Below are 24796 nucleotides of genomic sequence, written 5' to 3' on the forward strand. Positions count from 1 at the left end.
CCAGGCTTGCCTGCCTGCTCGCGGCAGAAAGCGGCCGTCACTGGCGGGACACGAAAGGGTGCCGTTATGCGAAAGTGTTTCTTTCGGCGTGCTCCAGCGGATTCATCGCGGAGTTGCTGGGGATGAGCAGGAGCCGGGTTCGCACTATTGCGAATTTCTTCACGGGGCACTGCCCAGTGAAGTACCACCTGCATAGGCTGGGGAAGTCGGGCTCCCCCCTTTGCAGATTTTGTGGGGGTGGCGATGAAACCGCCGTGCACATTCTCTGCGACTGTCCGGCACTGGCTGTTCGGCGCCGCAATTGTCTTGGACATGGGTCCCTAAGTGTCCGGGAACTGTTGTCCAACTCCCTTAGGGATATCTCCGGCTTTTTGATTGGGACGGGGATATTATAGACGGAGGAGTGGGGGGGGGGGGCTACAATAAGTCAAAAATGGCTGCGGTGGTTTGGGGGGTTACTCCTGTCCCACTCAGTTCCCTTGGGATCTACGAATCTACCCCAACTCTTAACAAGAAAGCTTCTGCATATTAAAAACAAATTTATAGTCTTCTTAAGACCTTCCTCATTCAAGTATTTGAAGTCAGATAGCTATCCAACCTTCTCCAGATAATTCGGTTAGTGAAAGGTACCATGACGTTTTTGCTTTGGTTTATGTTTAATTAGTGACGGGTACCAATGTTTTTGCTTGGGTCTATGTTTAGTTCAATACTCTTGCATTAGCGTTCTATAATTCTTAGATTACTTTAAAGAAGCGCCTATACTGTGTTCAAACCTTCCGCTGACAGTGGTATATAATCAACAATTCTTTGTACCTCTATTCCACATCCGCTGAGAATACACAACAGCTCAACAATTGAGTATAGGAGGGGTGAAGTCATCCAACCCTATGATCACCTTTTTACTGCCTCATATGTTCACCTATTTGCATTTACTCCTTGTCTTTCCAACGATTTATGGATCACCGCATATGCTTCGTTATCAAAAACACACTCTTCTAATAACTGTAATACAATACAATTATTATAAAGAGTACAGTATTTTAAATTTTCATTCTTAATCATATAGTGTTCTAAGTACATATACGTACATATGTTTTTTGCCGCAGAGCAGGATTTTTGTTTTGTTAACTAACATTTCATATAGCCTTATACAATGCATCTAAATTACAAGAATACAATGGGAATGGATATGATTTTCATTTGTTTCTTTGTAATATTCGTTAAGGAGAAATCATCAAAAATAATCGAATTCTTACTGAAATTTCATATTTCTACTTTGTATATAAAACCTTAATCGCCCATTATCAAAAAAGAAAAGAAAGAGAAGTGAAAAAAAACTCTTCCTTTTTTTTATATCCTTATATTTAGATATTGTGCTTTTTTCATTTCTTTACGCTTTTCACGCCGTTTTTTTTTTCTTTCATTTTTTTTATTTGTTGTTTCATATATTTCTCATTCTTGTTTACAGATATTATGTAACCAATAATACATCCTTGTTGTTTTATTTGTCTTTTTTTAGTAGTTTTTTACTCGCTTTAAGGAGATCAAAATGTATCTAAACAAAGTTGCTTTCAACATTCGGCGCTTGTTCGACACCATAGGTTATATAGTTACGCTGTTTGTATAAAAAATTATTTTGAAAAATTTACAAAAATATGTTATATAAAATGATATTCATAACAATAATATATACGTACATTGTAGATTTTAAGGCAACAGAGTAGGGTAAGAGTACCATTCGTGACTCATTGTAGCCTCCCCACGCTTCCGTCTACAATATTCCTGTTCCAACTATAAAATTGGATATATCCCCAAGGGAGTTAAATAGCAGTTCCCCAGCGCTTAGGAAACCACATCCAAAGTTGCACGACCAGTATCACGTAATCGCAGCGGATGTGTCCAGTTTTTTCACCATCCCCACAAAATCTGCACAAAAGGGAGTCCTATTTTTCCACCTTATGCAGGTGATATTTTACAGGGATTGCGCGAACCCGATTTCTATCCATCCCTGAATTAAACATGAAATTAAACATGACGGATGGAAGCATGACGACATCCCTTCTTAGGCCGTTATATCTCTTCAGATGACCCTGTCTATATGTATAAACGTACATAGTTTCGATTATACTTTTTAGATTGTTTACTCAATTATAAGAAAAAATACTGGGTACAGCATGATTTATGGTTTACTTAAACAGGTAAATTTTTAACCGGAGTCTTTTTGACCGGAGGTATGACAGAAGGAGACTCAAATGATTTTTAAATATTCAAAACTACTACCGTTTAACAGATTTTAAAGAAAATTTGCATTTATTGTATGCAAAACTATGTAAGGTATCACATACTTGATGGTACTTGCGAATAGAATGGATTCAGGCGAAAAATAATGAAAAACATTTTCTTTTTTTCCCGCTCTTGTTATTGGGCTTCAACATTTGTTTTGGTCTTCTCTTTTAACACTTTCGTTTCCGTGACTGTTATGATTTCCATTTTGGTTAAACGTTCAAAAGACGTGGCAAAAATTCAGGTTTTTAAATATACGAGTTTATGAAGAAAAAATTCAGATGAAATCATGACTAAAGCAAAGTCCGTAACATACAGTTGTTCCAAAAATTTTAATTTATCGGGTCGTATAAATTCACACTAATTTTCTCAAGTTTGAATAAAAGTCATGAATTTTCCGGTTGATAGTGAATCCAAATATTTGTCAACAAAGCAACTGAGACAAGCAAAAAATATTTGTTGTTTATTATGCAAAAGCATCCTGTATTTGTAATAGGGATACAAGGATAACATAATTTCTTCTCATATTTCTTTTTATATATGTACATGTTTAAAAGAAAAATGTTAAAGAGCAAAAAATAATAAAAGCGAGAAAACAACAAAAGCGATGAAAAGTCAATGCTGGCATTGCAATAAAATATGTTTTTCTTAAACGTCAGTCATCACACGTTTGATTTTTTTCGTTTATCTTTTTGTTTTTATATATCTCCCTGATTTTTTTTTTCAATATATTTATACAATATTATTCGTATTATTTACGTACATATATAAACTTAAATTGTATAATCAATTGAAAAAATAGGAATGACGTCTACTTACTTTCTTATATTTTAGTTTTTTTTTTCGTATGAAAGTCTACTTTTCGTTATTTCCCACATTCTTAGGAAGTTTAGACGCTATTTACTAAGAATAGAATAAGTATAGAAGAAAAATAATTTAAGTAGAAGCGATACAATACAATAAGCAAAAAAGAGAACTCGAAATGAAAGTAATAATCTGTTATTATTGTATTTCTTTTTCAAAAATACAGTTAAATCTGAGGAAGAAGTGTGTACGTGTATTATATATGTACGTAAAAGACTTATTATTGAAAATATATTTTCCATCTCTTGATTTGCAGTCACTCCACTCGGATCTATACAAAGAAATAATTGTTCATTGTTCATTTACAAATATTTTAACCAAAGTTAGCAAATATATTAGGCTATTGGAAATTTATTTATTTTATCGAAAAAATATTAACGAGTTCTATACAGTCCTACAAAAAATATATCAGCCAGTTTTCGCTTGGGAAAAAAATTCATATCGCGGTTCACAAAGAAAGCCACCTCTCAAAACTAAATTGCAATGTCAAACTAAATGTTATAACAAGTAAAAACGGTTCAGTCGATCTAAACCGACTTAGTTACACCCTGACACACCTTGACAGTCTGAGTATAAAAACTTTATTTTTGAAATATTTAAAATTAACTCATATGACTGTATGGCAGTTACTCGAACTTGTCAAATGATTCCTTATAAATTTCACGAATATATCTGGCCTATAATTGGATACATGACAGTCAAGTTTTATGTATTTAAGCTTTATTTTTTTATTAAATATTTAAAATAAGTGTTTTTAAATGCATTTTATGCATCGGAGTAATGTATGAAATATTATTTTTTATAATTTACACAATTATTTTTGCTATACCGATAGATTACAACATTTAGACAATTTAATATAACTACATAAATATGTATACTATCATGAATGTATGTGGACTCCAATAAGTTTCAATTTGACGATGTAAAAACAAACAGTTTTTTTTATTTTCTTCTCTTAAGAATTTTTTTCGTTCAATCTTTTCAATTTCTTTGAGTTTTGTTGTTAATTTTTTTTCTTAATATTTTGATCTTTAAAATTTCCTAATTTATTATCCATATAGTATAAATTTCTCTTTTTATTTCTTTTCAGATTGTTGTGTTTGTCTCATTTTCCCGTCTTTCAAAATAGCAATAGCAAACATTTTGATGTACTTATGCAATGTATGTAGAATGTGTGCACATACTGATATTAATTTTCCACTTAAATATTATTTTATACATGTGAATGTAAGTACATATGAACATAACAATGTCTTTTCGACATTATTTAATGTTTATTTTGATCATAAACTACATTTTTATTTTATAAGATAATAATCACAAAGGACATTACGAAAAAAAATACAAAAAAGAAACATTCTCTCTTGATGTTTTCTTTGAATTTAAGAATCTAGAATAGCAGAATATGATACGTATACGAATGGGCCAATTTAGTCATGTGGTAGTACATAGGTGCCTGTATGAAGCTTGAAAATTAATCAATGGAATAAGGTGGATTCGTTCTTTCCACACAGAAGACAAACGTACAAATGCATAATATGTACTATACATTATATTATTATATAATATGAAAGAAAATTATCCCACTACGTGATGTGATTCAATATGATGACGTGTGTTATTTTTCCATAGTTTATCTTGGCGAAAAGATCCTTAAAACTATATATACGATGTATGATAGTGATACAAAAATATTACCGCAGTCCTTAAATTTTATTATATAATGTATATGTTTTTTTACTCTATATTAATTTAATAATAGTATCGGTATAAGGGTGTGTTCATAACACCATATAATTTAAGAATTCTTATTAGAGTTATGCAACATACAACAATACTTGAGTTAATATACATGTTGGTATATTTGTATCTCTATTTCAATGTGAATTTGATTAAATATACTGATAAGAATTTACCTGTTATAAAATGAATGATATCAATTTAATCCTGATGCGTATATACATATATGTATACATATATATGTGTTACCGTTACTATAAAGTAACGGTGGTATAAATCTCCTTATATTTGTATGTTTGTACAAGAATATTTTATTTAAAGATATGAGAATGAGGGTTGACAGGAGATTGAGAATATTTTGTAAAAATGCATGTACATATATACATACATTTATGCCGACATAAATACAATTTTTTATGTGATAACGTGGTAAATTTAAACAAAAAAAATATGGATGTATCGTTTTAAATTAGGTATAAAATTATAATTTATGCTTTGTAACCGTTATGCCATTATCAGAATTGTGAAGCAAAATTTGTTCAATGTATGTGTTTTTTTAATACGAGTAATAACTTTTGCCAAAGTTATGATTTTTTTTATTTTTCTTTTTGTCATTGCAATTTATTTCTGCAATTTTAAGGAAGAGATGATATTATTTATGAAGAAACAATTTTCTCTTTAAAAAATTAAGTAAAGTACATGTGTGTTTGAGTAATAGGGAGTGAATATTGATCATTTATAGGTAAACTTATAATAATATAAAGAAATAGTTTTCCGCAAAAACGCTACTCGGAAGTAAATTAATTTCGTGATCAAACTTTATAAAATTTTTCTATTGTATCGAAGGTATCAGAGGTAACCTTGATTGAATAGGTACATCATAGCCATTGGGTGAACTTACTGAACATATTAAACACTATGGAAGTCTCCCGACTTGAGATGGCAGCTATACTGAATTTTATTAGAGGCCTAGATATAGTGCTAATGTAGGTGGGTCGACCTGAGAAGTGCTTAAGAGTCTTGTTTCCGACGGGAAAAAACAAAATCATGAAAACTTTTTATGACACTTAGCAAGATTCAAATCAAATTATTAAAATTTGATAAGCACTAAATGTCGTATTATATTAAACTTTTTGAATAAAATTTCATATGAATCAACATGAACAAAATGCACAAAACAAGATTTAAAGAAAATACATACGTATTGAATACATACGTTAATAGTAAAACACACAGTAACTGCATTAGTTCACATGAGGATGAAAATGTTTCGAATGAGCTTACATATTTCAAATTTCAAGATTCATAGAATTTTGTTGGGGTACTTGTTAAAATGCAATGCAAAAACTTCGTGGAGCTTGTGATTTTGGAACTCGAATATCATCCATTCTTATCGTACATTGAAAATGTAAAGTATGCTACAAATATAGATCTAGCTTTTTAGAATTAATTTCCTAAAAAAATATCCTAATTCTCTCTATCCGTAAGATATTCAATATCATATTGTATGTATAATTTTCAGAGATTTACAATTATTTTATTATGCATGCCTGTCTCATATATGTATGTACAAACGATTAAGACAAAACCATTATATCTACTGCTTGATTCTTTTAATTAAATATTTTAATAAAAAAAAATAACAAAAATCAGATAAAAAATTATTTTTAGTTGCGCTTACAATATGCAAAGGCAAAAAAAAAACTTTTTTTTTTTTCATTTTACATTCCTTGAAACTGTTTGAAAAATATCATGGAAATTATCATTAATCTTTCTAAAATAAATCTGCAAACATATTCCAAAATGAAATAAAAATTAATAAGGATACCAAAGAAAAGAAGAAAAAGTATAACAAAAAACAAACAACTCTGATTACACGTAATACAATAAACCTTGAAAAATAATAAATTGGGCTCAATAAAATATACACACACAAAAGCTAACTAAATTGACATACCAGAAAGATAAAAGGGTCTGATTACTTTAAAAAAAAGGAGAAAGAACAGATAAAATCGCAAAAAAAAACAATAACCACAAGGCAAAAAACAAAAAAATAAAGGCAAAATTAAATTTATCCTTAATAAAACGGTAAAAACAAAAAAATTATAATAAGTAAAAATAAAAATAAATAAAAAGTACTGAAAATTTGCAAATAAAGTAACAAAATAAAATCTCCAGACATTCATGAGAAATACACCGGATTAAAATTAACGATTCAACAATAATTCCATAGAAAATAACAGTGAAAACAACAACAACAAAAATACCTGAGTATAAAATTGGATAATTTTCGGCATAGTAAACAAGACAGAAAGGATTTATTTTTATATATTTTCTCTCTTTCTACCTTTCGATTTTCTTTTATTTTGATTTTTGATTTGTTTTTTTTTTTTGTCATGTTATCAGACCAATTATATTAAGTAGAGAAAATATATAAGAATGTAGGTAGGCACCTTCTTTTTAGTTAATTTTTTCGCTTTGTTAAAAAATCAGACATCCTTAAATTAAATCATCATAATTAAGAGATAAAAGTAAGTTTCAATACAAATATTTAAAATAAAGGTAAAATAATGTAATAAAATGTGTGTGTATGGTATTTATGGTATATAAAATTTTTCAAAAAACTATAATATTTTGCTCAATTTTATTAAATTGAATCTTTAATACAAGAGAATAACTTTTTCTAATAATTGAAAAATTGGAGCAACGAATTTGTGTTGAGTTTCTTATTAATTTGGTAATGACTTAACAATTAAATTTAAACTTGTTTAATAAATAACGCAATTATAAATAAATACGTAATAGTATTTGTTACTTTCGACAAAAAAAGTAATTTTATCATGACTAAAATATGGATAGAATTTTTGTTTTATTAATTTCTCCTTTCTGATATTTTTTCACCGTAAATGAAAAATCAAAAAGATTGTCAAATATAACTATAATTTTAAATTGATAGTCAAATTAGTTAAACTACCCTATCCACAGTTAGATTAATAGTAGTTACAATTGTGTTTTTGTTTTTACAGAAATTGCAGAACTGATTCCGGAAAAATAAATTAGAAAAAAAAATATTTTTCAATATTTTAATAATTGAAATATACACATGAAATTAATAAAGTATATACCAACAGAAATGACAGCTGTTCACGATTCGTACTTAATAAAAATAACGCTTTAAAGCAAGACGTTGTTATCTTAGCACCTTTCTAGAAACAAGAATTTTCTTCAACAATCAAATTAGGAATTAATTCAATAAATACGTAGTTGGGATAGTTAAATCATCAACAACCGGACATAAAAAAAAAAACAAAGGAAGATTAATAATTTGGAAAACAAAAAGAAACAACAAAGTCCAAAAATATTTGCCCCGAATAAACAGGATAATAAAATTATAATGATCTCGAATTTTACCATAACTTAAAATGATTTAAGAAACCAGGTTATCAAAAAAAATTAAATATAAACAAAAGAAATCAACCACAATCATAGCAGAGTAAAGTAAATTGTAAATAGAAGGACTGTAAAAGGATATTTTATATTATATGTGAGTATTATAAATATTTACAATTTCATTTCTATATAAAATAAAAAAATTAATTTTTTTATTTTTAGTTCTTATGAAAAATCGAAAAAAAAGGTGGATATTTTTAAAAAGAAAAACAAGAAGAAAATTATTACGTTCGAATAGTATTCTATGTATCCTTTATGCTCATTCTATTATCCTTGATAAAATAATTTAAGGGATAAAACAAAATATTACAAAAACCAAAAAAAAAGAAATAAAAAAGGAAGGATCAATACATTTATTGTTTTATTGACGGAAAATAAATAAAACAAAACAAAAATAAAATAAAATTAAATTTAAGAGGAAACAAATAGAAGCAAAGTAAGGAGCAAACCTCCTTACCCAAAAATAAAAAAGGGAAAACAAATATAATAAAATGAAATGAATTCCTGCGTAGCTATTTTTTGATTAAAATTATGTTATACAAGCAGTTTTACCTTTAATTGTAGTTATTTGTGTTCAATTATAATTTATGTTATTAGGTAAGTGGTTCTTTTTTTTTTTTTTGTTTGATTTATTATTTTTTGATTTAATAATAATTGTGATTATCTTAAATTAATCTATTGTTAGTTATATCAGAGTTCATTGATCCTTGATTTAAAAAAAATTAAAATAAATAGAAATATGTACATAGTTAAACATTCCTTGTATATTTATGTGAAATGTTTTAAATTTCACTAAAAAAATTTTAAGGAATAGTATATGAAATTTTTTAAATCACATTTTATATTAGAGTTTAAATACAATTTTTGTTAAGACTAAGAGAGATCAATTAAATATGAAGTTAAATTAGAGTAAAATTTAAAAATATTCAGGGCTTTTTCGATAATTCAGTTCTGTACTGAAAGATCTAACTTAGGTTTGTAAAAGCTTTTTACGCATACTTACAAACTTCTACAACCTGAATGACATATCTTTGCATGTCTGAAATGTCTAAAATTTTTTTTAACAAGCTTTTTTTTTTGTTGTTTGCAAATTGTCAATTTTATAAAAATAAAAAAAGAAAGATGTCTGAAGAACAAAAAAAAAATTCTAAGCAAATATGTTACTGATCAGATAATTGATCTACTTAATGAAAAAATTGAAAAAAGTAATATACGTTTTTATCTGGAAAATAAAAGAAGACGAAAGCATTTGTTACTAACATACATTAAAAAAAACGAAAAGAACCTTGTACCTAAGGTACCCAATTACTTAGAAACAATCAATTTGATGCCGGATACCATATTTTTTGGACATTTCAGGATGGAGCGCGATTGTTTTGTAGTAAATTTTTTTTTTCTAGCTCTCTATGAAAGGAAAACATAAATTATTAAATGTACAAAACAAAAATTGCATAAATTTACCCCATTAATTCTTCAATATCCGACATTTTTCTATTTTACTAATTTTCACTTTTATTGCAGTATTAAAAAAAAATCTTTAAAATTGCCTAAGAACTTAAAGCTCAATCGTATTTTCGAACGAGCTTTTTTTGCACGAGAACATTATCGAACATGCTACTTTTACAGATTTTGCAGATTCGATTTATCCAACGTGCTTTACATTCAGAACTAAATTAGAACTGAATTAACGAAAAAGCCCTCACATAAAAGTATAGATCGATTTCACTAAACCTAAACTGTACGATATTTGTAGGTAATTTTGAAATAAAAAATAGAAAAAATACCAAATATTAAGAGTTAGCGACAAAAAAAAGTTATATTGTGATCATTCATTCCTTTGAGGATTAAACTTAAGTCAGCATTAATCGCAGAATCTCTAGTCTATCAAATGTAGGTTCTTCATAAATAAATTAAAGGCTGGAATATCGAAATCCCTGGCGTAATAAATATTATCGCCCAGTATATGATTTATAAATTTAGTGTTCAATGTTCTATAGCTCATCAATTTACAATAATTATTGTATCTGCATTGTATGTATATAGAAAAACTTTTATCATTAAATTAAAATTAATTTTATTAAATCCAAACAATTCCAATAATAAATTACTTTTTTTTTTCAAAATACATATTGAATTATAAATTACTTATACCCGCAAATATGCAATTAAACTAATAAAATTAAAATTAATGAATACATACTAAATACGTGATCTTATTATCCTTTGAAATTTCATTTAAAATAGGTTTAATAAAATGTTATAAAAAAGCAAAATCGAAAATAAAATTGAAAACAATACAATTTTTTTTTCCTATTTTAAATTGAAAATATTTTTGTTTTTTAAAAATTTAAATTTTTAATTTTATTATTATTTGCTTTTATTTTGTTTTAGGTTTAAGGAATGTTCTGAAAATTACACATATACATACATAATATATGCGTCTAGAAATAAAGGATAAACTCAATAAAATTGAAACTGCCATTAAATAATAAGTTATCATCATCTTTTTTAATAACTTTTAAAATATATTGGCTACAAAAGCACATATCATATTACATAAGAGCACATATTGCCAAAGGATAATAGAAAATATCCTGATTTAAAATTTAAAATTCAAGTAAATAAAATAACAAATGAAAAAAAAAAACAACAAATCAATAGCAGAGTTGGTAAACTGTAGTAAGAGAAATAAAAATAATAAAAATATTAAAAATTTAAGGACATTATTGAAACACTTCTATTGAATCTTATATAAAGGACAAACACGTTTTCAAATTCTTAAAGTGTATGTACTTTATATGTGACGTACATGTTTGCAATATTAAAGTAAATTTTTAAAGTGCAATAAAGATATAAGAAAAATTTTATTTTGCTATTGAATTTAAAATGATTCAAATGCGTTAAGCTAAAGTTTAAAATTTTTATAACTTTAATATAGAATCTTAAATGGATTGTTAATATACATACATACATTGATGCTTAATATGGTATAACTATATTTTCTGTACCTACAAAATTAATCCCAAAATACTTAAAATTTCATTATTTAATTTAAAACTGTTATGGTGTTTTACTTTTTGTCCAGATAAAAGGATGTAATGAAAAACAATAATAGATACCCATCTACCTACATCCTATTGAGAAAAAAAACAATGAATTTTTAAAATTTTCTATTTTGCTGCAGTGTTTCTACCAGTTTTTCATGCTAAGAACAGCAATAAGTAAAATTATTTTTAACAAAAAAAAAAAAAAAAATTGTGAGAAGAAAGGAATAAACATCATTACTATACACTTATAAATTTTTAAAGACAACTGCATGTGGAGAGTGCTGCTTTTGTTACTACTTTAATTTGAAAATCGTATTAAAACCAAAGTAAAAAGGTAAAGGAACTATAGTCACAAACAAATAAAATCTATATAAAATAAATTGCAGATTAAAAAATATTTATAAGAATCTATATAGAAAAATAATAACGCAATGAATCGGAAACGTTCATTTAGACGGCGCCAAAAACCACCATTTAGTGAAAGAGCAAAAGATCATTGCAGGAAATTTACAGCATTTTTATTCAGTAATGTTGGAATAATACTTTTGGTCGTATTATATACAATTGCAGGTAATAAAATACCATTTATATTTGTCATATTCCTTTGAACACAGATTAAATGATTGGTATGCATGTATGATATGCGTCCTTATATAGTCTTATTAAAAAAAATATTATATTGTATGTGCATCAAACATTTTAATACGAAGTATGAATTAAAGTTAATTAAAAATTTTTTTAAATAATTTATATTATGCTGTGTTTGCGCCATATCATTCCGTTGGCCAGCATCCCTAGATCCAAAAACAAAACAAACTATTCACTCCATTACTTCAAGCATTTTGAAAAAATTAAAAATTTCCATAAATATCGAATTTCGATAAATTATCAAAGCTCCCTGACTATATCCAAAAGTACTCTGTTCCACTCGGATCTCAAATTCTTGAAAATTTGAAAAATTCTTGAAAATCGTTTTTAAAAAATCTATTTGAAACTAGAATAGTTCAATAGTATAGATTATTACGCTTGCTCTTGAAAATTTCACACATGCATTCAGAATATTACAAAAATAACCAAAAACTTCCAAGCCAATCAATGTACTAACACGGTGCATTTGTTAGGGTATTATAAGTCTGTGATTTCAACTGAAAAACAAGTAAAAACAAAAATTATGGAATCGAAATAAATAAAAAGATAAAGTTTCCAATTTTCATTTTGATTTTATTCGTTTTATGTATGTGAAAAATAACGAGAAAGTTAAGAAAGAAATAAAAAAGAATGAGTTGCAATTCAAGAATTTTTTTAATTTAATCGTGTACGTTGTAATAAGATTTAATTTCATACCTAATAAAATAACATACAAAAAAAGGTGATAGAAGCTGCTTTACACAAAACATATAAAAAGGTAAAAAAACAACCAAAATCTATAGTTGGGAAAAATAAAAATTTTTGGGTGTTACACAATATTATAGATACACATACTGGTATATTTGAAAGTATTCAGAGCCGGGTTTATGATGTAAAAAGTCTTAATCTAAAAGTCACAGAATTGTTTGTGAAGAAAAGTTCGCAGTCAATAAAACAATGTAAAATTAGTGCAACAATTTCAATGACAAACTGTTATCACTTGGGGGAGCTGCTTAACTAAAAATTAAAAAAAAAAAGTTTTTGTCACCAATAATTGACGAAGCAATGCATAAATTCTAGATTAATCAAAACCTATGATTAGATTTTTTCATGACTATTACAATATATAAGTTATTTAAGGTGAATTTTGTGATCGCGTTAACATAGTTCAACAACTTGTGTGATCCAGTCAAAATTTAAACAAATTTTCGATTGGGAGATAATTTTTTAAACCAAAAGCTCTCGGTTAGAATACTAAGAAGACTGAGTCTGAAATTAGTTCCGGCACTGCATATGTTAAAGTATATATGAAAATATACATACATATGTATATTTTTGAAGTAAATTTTTTATGTAGAGAAAATTTGAAAAATTTCTCCTATTAAATATCAACTAGAAACTATTTATGTACTTATATTGTAAAAGAAAACTTATACAATTGGCAATGTTGCACTAGACCAAATGAAAATGAAACAAATTTGAACGTTCTGTTTTCATTTTATTCTTAAAAGTTCTTAATAAAATGAGAAAAAAAAAAGAGAAATTTGTGTTGAAAAAAGTTCAAATTTTTTTGATAAATAAGAAAAGTTTTACAGTTTTTATAGTTTTAAAAGTTTAGATTTGTGGGAAATAATTTTTTGAATTTCAAATTCGTTAACTAGAAATCGAACTAAAAAAAATATTAAAAATTATTTGTATGTAAAACACATAACTAAATTAGAAAATAAGAAATAATTTGACCCAAATAATGAGAGTTTAACCGGGTTTTTCAAAATATTTGAGAGATTTCGGGTTTTCATTTCGGGTTTTTCAAAAATATTTGTTTTTCAATATTTGTCTCTTCTTGCTTCTTAAAACTCTCTGTAGGATTTAAAACTAAAATGTTTTAAAACACCAACTCAGGTTATTCGGTTTTTAAGGTATAGAGTTTTGGCAAAAATATTTATATATAATTAAATATAAAATTTTTGCATAAAGTTAATTAATTATAAATTTAATCGTACTTTGAAATATTTCTTTTTAGGTGCATTCATGTTTCGTGCAATTGAATTAAGCGAAGCAAAGAAAAATGATGAAGTACAAATGTATAATCGTACAGATACAATAACTGTGATATTAGAAGATTTATTTAATATAAGCAGTAGTTTAAGTGCATTAAATAAAACTGAATTTTATATTAGGTAAGTATATAAATTAATATTTTTAGTATTTGTGTGCTACCAATTTTTTTCAGAAATATATTTTTGAATAATTTAATCACTTTTATAGTTTTAGTGTGAAAAATATAATATAATTCAATATGGAAAAGCTTCGGTTCTATGAAACTAGTCTTTTCAATATTGTTGCAATGCGATAATGTGAGAGAGCGAAAAGAAAAAACTAGCCTTGAGGCCTTTCTTTTTCAACTTTTTTTTTACAAATAATTTTAATATCAAAAGTTTTAAAGATTACTTTTTCGAATTGATTTCTGTAACTTTCAGATTGATTAATTATGCTTCAAGGAATATTTTGTCTTTTTTCCCAACATTGCTGCTTTTTCGTTTTTTTAATTTCCAAATAGCTTATAGAATTTAAACAATTTGAATTAAAAATAAGGGAGAATTTAAATTATTATCTATTTTTTTATATTCAGGAAATTTCAAACAAATGAAATACATATATAAACACATATAGTAAACCTACACTTTTTAGTTTTCTGTTACCCTATCGTACTTTAATAAAATTTCATTTTGTTCGGAAATAAGGATAGTTGAGAAAAATAAAAAAGAAAAAAAATAAGAACTAATGTCCTGATAAAATATTGGAAAACCGCACAAAAAGTAGAAAAAAATTAAAAGTTTCTATGTATATAATAGAAATAGCTACATATATTGTGACTATGCTTACATAACGTAAACCTTCATACATATAACGATACAAGCATATTTCGCACGTTTATTTTGTAGATAGAAGATGAAAAAATGAAGAAGAATGAAATAGACAAAGAATGAATCAAAACTGATTTTCAACAATTTCACCTCATTTCCTATTAAAGGATGTGACGTGAATTAAAAAACAAAATAAAATAAAAAAAAAACATAAAATGTAAAATGTTAGAAACATTTGTAAAATAAACTGAAAAAGTGATAAAAAAAATACAGAAGGGTGAAGAAGATGATTCTGAAGAAAAGTTGAAAGACCTTATCGTAATCGATTCATTCCATTCGTATAATAAGAACACCTTCAGTCTAATCAAATAATGTTCTTATCTCAAGCAAAAAGGGACCTTCCGAACCATTTGTTGTCTCTCAATAGAATAGGCTAAAGAATGTTTGTAGGGATAATAATCAAACACAGTCACGTACGGAAAAACATGGATAAGTGTAGCACTACATTTAACGTACGACTGTGAGAAGTAAATCCAACATGTTGGACATAAATAACTGACTAAAAATTTCCACATGATTGTGGGAGAACGTTCAAGCTCTTTATCCGGCACCGTTCACCTTCCGGCAAAATTAAGATATTATTAGCATTGACATATTTACGATGATCCTAAATGGATCATCAAATATATATACACACAGACATTATAATATAACAACATAGATTTTGCCATACATTTAATTATAACCAAAAAAGCAAACTAGTAATGGAATAATAAATTTTACATACCCATTCTAAATAAATCTTAAAGTATCAAAATAGAGAAACAATATAAGAAAAGAGACCGAATAAAGAACTAGATTAGCAAATGTGGATTTCTTGAAGACATTTTTCTAAAAATTCTTTCTTATATACGTTCATATTGGCACATTAGAGTGAATAAGACGTGTTAGAAAAAAAGAGTAATAAATAAAGTACAGATAAAATTCTGGAAACAGGTAAACTAATTGAAAATAACTGGCCATCAGCAATCATAATCTAAACAATTGCATTAAAATTGCAAGTATCCTCTATAATGTGTCCTGTAGATTTATATCACTTTTTTAAGAAATTTTTTTTAACATTTTATTTGTGTTTTGCTGTAATTTGTTACGTTAAATATAAAACTGATCAAAACGATTACGTTTAACTCTGATAGTTTTCGGTGTTTTAAATATTTTTCTCTTGTGCGGAATTAAGCGAAAGCTCAGTAAAACAGATTTTTACCACCGTTTTTTAAATTTGAAATAATGTCCAAACTAAAGATAAGAAATTTAACAATTACTTTTCCGGAGTGTTTACTAGTAGTATACCTTTTACTTTTAACATATAGAAAATAAAACAAAAAATTCCTTACGAAACATTTGGAAATTGAGTTATGATGCGTTTTTGCTTATTTATTTTTTATCTTAAGAAATATCATTTTTTTTTTCAATTAAGTATTTGAGTTTTCATTATCGACTTGCTCTCGTTCCTTAACAGTCATGCTATTAATTAATTGCGAATTTTGATTATTATTCTTTCTTATCCTGTCTGTTAATTCATTTATATTTTCTTAAAGTGATTTTCAAGTAAATGAGGATTAAACTGTAGAAGAACGTTATTTATTCACTACGGAAACATAATAAATTGAAAAAAAAGTGCACACAATCATTTTTGAGTAAGGATAAAAATTTAATAATGGCTTCTGACTTCGATTTTGTTGAAGAAATACGAAAAGAGAACAGTTTTTAATTAATTAGAAAAATCTTCTAAATAGGGCTTAAACGTTAAAAAAATTGTCTTTATTTAAATTAAAATTTCCACTTTTTGAAATATTTGGTTTTCATTTTAATTTTTGTTGATTTCAAATGCTAAGTGCTTAAATTATTCAAAAAACCCAACGCAAAAACAAGTTTTTCATTAAAAAAATAGACAAATACTTTCTTTTTTTTTTCTAAGGGTTAATCAAAAGCTTTTAGAATTTCAACAAATTGTAATTAAAGCTGAATTAGAAGGTTCCAATGATGATACAGAAAATGATTGGACATTTTCCAGTTCATTTCTCTATTCATTAACAGTAATTACAACAATCGGTAAGTATAATGTGTGTGATTTTGATTAAGTTAAATTTATATTTTAAAAGTTTATTAAAAACCTAAATAAAATATTAAACTAAATTAAGATTTTTAATTATTAATTGTGTAGCATAATTTTTAATAATTTCTCAGTTTTATTTATGTGAGTCTAGTAAAGGTATAATCATTAACAGAAATATTAAAGATTGTTTTGATTGACAAAAATATCAGCATCAAAAACTATTCTCTTATTCAGGTGCTTAACAACATTCACTTCTTTTATTTTAAAAATCAATTTATATAATACGTGTATTTGAAATACTTTTATAATAAATTTTTAAAAATACCTATATATTATGTGCGTTGATTTCCTATACTACTATAAAATTTGCCCAACCAAATTCCCAAAAAATAAAACAAAATAAAACGATTTTAGAGCAATTAGAATTAAACCATTTTTGATAGGTATTGAAAATTTGCAAATAATTTAAAATTTTTGATGATTTTTCAATTTTTACAACTACTCTAAATGGATGTCACATTAAATATTTACCTAAATAAATGAATACACACATTATGGTATATGGATTGTGGTATAAAATTATTTTTCCAATAATTAGTTAAAATTATAGATAAATATGCAGAAAATGTGTACGTACATAATATTTAGAATAATATTATTAATCCTCTATCGAATCATACTTGAAAAATAACTTTGTTCGAAATATGTTAGGGAATGAGTTGAAAAAACTTCCACATAAATTTTTCATATAATGAACGATAATTTAACTTAAATTTAATTTCATTTTCAATTTAACTTTGACTTTGTATAAAATAAATAGCTTGTTGAACTTTTACTCTAAAAAATGTGAAAAATTTATGTCTAAAACTAAAAAATCGTTTATAACAAAATTACGGGCCACATTGTAATTAGTTGTTATGAAAAATTATTTCTAATTTTTGGTAATTTTCTAATTAATTTATAATATTCTATTTTCAATAGAAATTTGCAACTACAGAGGTTTTTTTATATAAATTAAATAAACGGCAGATCTTCTTTTGTATTCAGAGTGCTAATTTTTAAAAAATCGTTGTCAAAAATTTCTACTAAATTCTACATCATATAAAACTATAACTTTCAGGGCCGAAACGATTTTCGTAATCTTAAAAATCGTAAAGTAGCACCAGGTAATAGGTAATAAATACTAAAATCTTCATTTTCGCTATTCCATCTTCATGTACACAGGTATAATATCTAATTTTTTTTATAAACTTTTATTATTTAACCATAATTTAAATGAAATTTTGTGGTTTCAAAAAATTAAAATGAAGAAACCAAACATTAAAAAAAGAAAAATAAAAAGTGGTAAATTTAGAAAGTGTTGTGGTGATAACTTTTTGAATAGCGATCCATTTAATTTAAATGTTTATTTAATGAGAACTTGAAATTTTATATAATTTGTACCCGTGTATAGATAGTGATTGCATGCAGGGTGTATAATAAGAGCTCGTGAAGTTTTGCAATTATTACTAAATAATCTTCAATGAAATTTTTGACCTTTGCAAATTAAATCTTCAGAAAGGCGGTACATACGTACTTATATTCGCTAAGGTTATTGAAAGCCTATAAACATTATGTATGATACAGATAACGGACTCAAAACTGTGAATAAAGTAAGAACTGTTATGCAGTGAAACAATTTTTGCTATTATAAACTAATGTAGGTAGGTAGCTGCTCTACCTATTAAAAGTAACTTTAATACATCCTAAATTTTTGTCTTACATAAAATAATAAAAGTACTCGTAGGTACCTACTACCTATTTTAATTGTGTAATTAAAACAAATTACTGTCTCATTTATTTCTACGTACCATAGTTAATTACAATGGAATTTTTCAAGTTCCCAAAATTCAAATTGACAACATTAACTACATAATGTACCTACATAGGTACGTATTGTGATGCTTTTTAACTACATTTTCATTTCGAAAAACAGTAAAATGATAATTTTATGAATAGATTTTTACATATTTTGATGATTATGAGGGATAAATATTGGTTAGTAATATTTTGTAGGTGTTTTTGATAGTGATGAGTAGTATACTTACTTACCTACATAATGTATATAAAATTTTCAAATTAATTAATGCCATAAAATGGTTTTGTAAATTAGCAAAAGGAAGTTGACGAATTAAGCAAACGATATTTATTGTCATTTGGAGTCAAGATTAATTTTAAAATTTCTATCTTTTAAATAAGTATAAATTGAAAAATATAATAGGTCTAACCAATAAAAGGCTTATGCTACATACAAACATATTTAAAAACAAAACCACAAAATTTTTGCATTAAACATTTTCTACACTTTATATGCATTGTAAAACAACAAAAAAAAATTACCTCCACAAGCTATACTTAATAGATGTTTTTAATTATATAAAATAAATTTTAATTAGTTATTACGTTTTATATTACACCAGAGTATTGAAGATATTCTGATGCGATCGACACAGAATGACCTACATAAATCCATACATAATTATTTCAAAAACACACCATATTTATTGCAAATGCTGTTTACATGTACATATTTGTACATATACATATGCGTATATGATTATGTAATATTGTAATGAAAACAATTACAAAAATAAAATACGAAAGATAAATCATATATTTTAAAAATATTTTAACTTACTGTGAAATATTTTAAAGGATCCCGCACTGAAAAATACGACTGTAATGCATACACTCGTATACATACATATGTACATATGTATCCATATGTATATATAAAATGTTCAAAACTCCATTTTCTTTACTAAATAACTGTTATTTCAATTGCTCATAAGTTTTTGATATTTTTTCAGCAAAATTCAATCAGGATTTTGAAAATTATATTGCCATCATTGTATCTATGTACGTGGTAGATGCAGTAGATGAAAAATGTGTAGGTATATCCATATTTGTCTAAAATGAAAAATACCAAGTTAGTAATTAAATTGTTTTAATCAATTAACTAGTAGTTAGTTTTTTTACTATTAGTTATATAGCCAAATGCCTGTATCCAACAAAACTTTTCTCTTCTCAACATTTCTACCTTTTTAATCAAATTTTACTATAATTCAATATATTTAAATGTAAATTTACATTCTTTGTTTTTTATAATTCTTAAATAACTTAAAAAAATTTTTTTTTCTCTACTTTTTCAATTATTTGCTACCATTTGAATCATGAATGCTAATTGGAATTAGTAAAACTTAAAAATGCGCGCGATATACGGCTTTAAAAAAATATTTGTTCAATGTTTATTCAGGGATGTAACGATTCCTTAACTGTATTTGCAGGGTTTTCCTACTTTGGAAATCATCGAGTTGAAAATTGAACATGTTCGATTTCCGCGGTGAAATGTCAAAATTCATATAGAATACACATATTTGAATGGGATTGAACACAATCAAGTGATATAACTGCCACGAATTCAGCTGCTGACCGTAAATATCAGCTTCGTGTCTCTAATTCCCAGAGTGTAGTGCTTTATATAATACAAATTTTTATTGAAATAGTTAGTGTTCGAATAACAATAAAATGTGAAAACAATACGAGTACAAAATTTCATTTTCAATATTTTTAAAATCCAACATGACCATAATTTTTAGGAAATTTAAATTTTCCAAATTTTTCAATAAAAACTTAAAAAAAAATTGTTTTCGGTAATTTTATAACTTAAAAATGCATTAGCTATTATTTTCATATTGATTTGAAAAAATAATAAACAAAATTACCAATTAAGCTTATAAAATATGCAAAGATTTAATTTGTCATCATTACATTTTTATAATATAAACATTAATTTAAAATTTTCGAAACTGGCATTAGAGGTTTTCAATGGTTTTTTCAATGATTCAAATATTCAATGGTTTTTTATTAAACAATAGGATTTTTGAATGACAATTGAATATGAGTATACAAAATATAGTGATATTTTTGATAAATAGAGTATATTCAAGCAATATGAACAATATATTGATTGAAAAATCAGCTGGAGAATGGATATCAAGGCAAGTAAAATGCTGAAAAAGTTATACAGAATTTTAATTAAAATTTGAAGAGATTTCGAAACTTGATTTCTTCGAACAATGTACTTAAGGACGAGTTGAACATATTTATTCATTTTAAAGTAATAGGGCTGCAATGAACTCTCACTACTAAATACTAATCGCCGTACGCCAGCGATTTTGTCAAATTCTACCAAAATCGTGAATTTCCAAGGTTTTTTTTATGTAGTAGAGAATGAAATATGAATATTTTTTTATGTGGTAGAGTGAATTTGAAACACTAATTTTTAATTTCACCTTAGAAATTTGTGTCCATTAGTGGAAAAATAAAAATATAATACTTTCCGTAGGAATATAATATCAATAATAAACAAATTCGTAATGAGTTCTAATAGAATGATGTAGTTTTATTGCATAAATTTTTAAATTATTTTAATTACATTATAAAGGATATTGGTTTGTATTACGGCAATTTTTTTAAAAAGAATTTGTACACATATACGTATGTATGTATGTAGTTCAGATAAATAGACAGATACTAGTATCAAAGACAATTTGCTTGAGTTGTTTAGCTATAATTTAGGTTATTATTCAGGTTATCCTAAAATTTTATAGTGGAATCATATAATATGTTCACATTTTTCTTTCTCTATAAATAAAAGTAAATCAAGAATTTTAACATACACATTAGATTCAGATTTGATTTGTTCTGCAGCAGGCACCTTTTTTTTAACGCCGCGGTTTTAACTTGACGTTGATTATGTCTGCGTATAAATGAGAACGATCACCCATGCACAACAGGAAAATTTCTTTGAGTATTTTGCCCACATGACCAGTTAGTACAATTTTCAAGTCAAGCTAATAATTTTATCGGATATACTTGACCTGAATTCAATATGATCTCAAAGCTGGTTTGAAGTCGGCTACAAAGTCATATTAACGCAGTAATTTTCATCGTCGCTTCTTTTAATTTACATGATTCGCAATATTTAAAATAGAATACATATATGCAGCAGTGAAGTACCATGTATACTCGGCGCATGTTTATAATCATAGAATATGCGAAATTTATGTGGACATGACGTGTAGTAGCAGATATTGTAATTTTTGATTTAGCCACGGCTGACAGGAGTACTTGATTTATTGTTTATGATATTTTTATGTCAAGAATGTAACGTAAAAAAATTTGTATCAATAATTCGCTTACTTCATTTATTACTTTCTAAAAAGTGAAGTTTTTCTATCCAGTAATGAAATAGGTTCAGAGCAAGTGCTTTGTTCTATACAGTACTGAAAATTTATATTCAGTAATAAAAAGTAGGATATGGAGTATTTCTCGAGCTTTATTCATTATTTTGCTTTTTCGTTCTATTAAAGACTTTAATTTTTTGTTTTATAAAAATACATTATACATGTATGTATGTACATGTGTGTTTAAATCACGGTTTAAATTAATAATCTAAATTTTCGGCATTTGTAAATTTGTACATATAGAACTTTCTCATTATTTTGCAGGTTATGGTAACATTGCCCCAAAATCAATTTGGGGTAAAATATCAACAATTATATATGCAATAATTGGTATGCCATTATTTTTACTTTATCTGTCAAATATTGGTGATATTTTGGCAAAGTCATTCAAGTGGACGTATGCAAAATTATTTTTATGTCGGATTTGTCCAGCAGTAACTAGAAGACGTGCTATTAGAGAAAGGAAAAAAATGAGACAGTTGACAGCTGAAAGAGAAGTAAGTTAACATATATTTGAAATTTTAAAATTTTCAAACTGGTACTGGACTCTAAAATTAATTACCTTAAAATTTGTTTTAAGATGAACCGTAGCATATCTAGCAGCGAAGGCAGTGGTAGTAGTATTAGTCCTGATAATGATGTTGAAAGTTATGATAGAGGAATGAGAAATTATCGCAGAAGTAGATATTATGTACGTGATTATAATAATAGTGTTGATGATGATAGAAGCATCGATGATGATGATAATGATGTTGAAGATGGTGAAGATGATGACGATGACGATGATACAGATATTCAAGCCAAATTACAAGCTGATACTGCAACAATAACTGTACCCTTAACAGTTTGTATTTGTATTATGATTGGGTAAGAAAAATACATACATACATACATATGTATGTATATGATTTAGATTTTCAAAAATGAAATTTATATGGTGTATGCTATAAAATGTCTTATAAAGGCAGGATTTTTGTTTTAGAAAAAAAAATTGCAATGTGTTAAAATTATGTCTTTTTTCTTACGTATGTTACTCAAATTTTTGCGTTTGAAGAATAATATTCAAATTCAGAAAAATATCTGTATCAATCTACTTTTATGTTTATATAGAAAATTACTATTATAAAGTCATGATTCTTATATTACGCTTTTTTGTAACTTGGCCCGTATGTTTAATGATGTTTAAATTTTTAGGTATATTTTATTTGGCGCAACACTATTTCATAGATGGGAAAATTGGAAATTATTAGATGGAAGTTATTTTTGCTTTATATCATTAAGTAGTATTGGTTTTGGTGATATTGTACCTGGAGATAAAATGGTAAGATATTTAAAAAACATGAGGAATATGAAAATATTTAAAACCACTAAATAAAGCGAAGTTTATTGGATTAGATTTTTGGTAATCTGCATTTAAGCAGTAATTATTATTTTCAAATGTTAAGATATACCTAACAATTGAAATTTTAAGAAATGTATAACCAAATAATCTATTGATTCAAATCGATTCAAATTACAACAGGTTAACAATACATATGTAAATCTTCTAGGATTAATACCTTATACATCCTTTTACTTTCAAGTTTATTTTTACATTTTTTATATTCTGAAGACATGCACAAACCTTTAGTTTTAGTTCTGATGCAAATGACAATTGTAATAAATAAAAGCAGAAAAAATTTTTTTTGGTGATAAACGGAGAAATATGTATAAACGTTTTTCATCTTTCAATATGCCGAAAACCGAAGTATTTTAAAAACTTTTCTTGGTCCGTAAACATTTTTGAATTTAAAAGCTTTTTCAAACAATTAAATTTATTTGATTTTTTCTTTTGATAAAAGCTGATAATTGCAATGTTTTTGTTAAAACTTTCCTTTACTAAAAGATAAAACCAAAATTAAAAATTGATAAAGAAATAAAGATAACCTCCGGCTAGTGTGTGATAATAATTCCAAAAAGTAGAGCAAAAAATGTTTTCTGTGAAAGGGAAACTTTGTTTGCAGAGTGAAAATTGGACAAAAAAATTATGTTTAGAGTATTCTTTTCTACTCTAACATTTCATAAGTTAATAAAAATTATTGAGAAACAACATTTTTTTTAAATTTAATTTCATTAAACCTTAAATTGAAAGGAACAAAAAAAAAGGAATAGGAAAACGTAAGATTTTAAAAGTTATTCAAACTATTATTAACCGATTTTTATATTCTTTTTTGTTATTTTTGAAGAAAAACTTTTAAACTTAAAAATTTAAAACGCATAAAAAATTAAAAGAAAAAATGTTTTTTTTTTTTCACTTATGTATTAGTTCGGTTGAAATGTTTTCACACTCAGAATTAGTTTTATTAAATTAATATTTCAGTTCAAATTAATATTTATAATACTTTCAGTGCATAACAAATTATGCTTGTCTGTCGAGAATATTCGTTATGATTAAACACTCGGAAATTTTCGAATTCTGTAGGTAGGTGGGTACCTATATGTTTAGACCCGGTCTGAAACATTAACCACAAG

General features: G+C 26.2%; 1 protein-coding gene across 4 annotated transcripts in view; it reads left to right on the top strand.

Moving 5' to 3' along the window:
• LOC129607617 (TWiK family of potassium channels protein 7) overlaps window positions 1–24796 on the top strand; it is a 70461-nt gene that overhangs the window by 35080 nt on the left and 10585 nt on the right. For 3 of the 4 annotated variants that reach the window (XM_055518707.1, XM_055518709.1, XM_055518708.1), the window contains 9 exons: window positions 7917–8434; window positions 8503–8937; window positions 10732–11721; window positions 11774–11957; window positions 14038–14194; window positions 16833–16993; window positions 22550–22782; window positions 22866–23152; window positions 23480–23606. In XM_055518707.1, the coding sequence (XP_055374682.1) occupies window positions 11819–11957; window positions 14038–14194; window positions 16833–16993; window positions 22550–22782; window positions 22866–23152; window positions 23480–23606 (1104 nt within the window). In that variant the 5' untranslated portion in view covers window positions 7917–8434; window positions 8503–8937; window positions 10732–11721; window positions 11774–11818. The remainder of the gene's footprint in view (window positions 1–7916; window positions 8435–8502; window positions 8938–10731; window positions 11722–11773; window positions 11958–14037; window positions 14195–16832; window positions 16994–22549; window positions 22783–22865; window positions 23153–23479; window positions 23607–24796) is intronic. The other variant, XM_055518710.1, reaches the window with a different exon arrangement.

This window comes from Condylostylus longicornis, unplaced genomic scaffold, assembly GCF_029603195.1.
Source record: "Condylostylus longicornis isolate FDR11 unplaced genomic scaffold, ASM2960319v2 ptg000028l, whole genome shotgun sequence".
Classification (NCBI taxonomy): Eukaryota; Metazoa; Arthropoda; class Insecta; order Diptera; family Dolichopodidae; genus Condylostylus; species Condylostylus longicornis.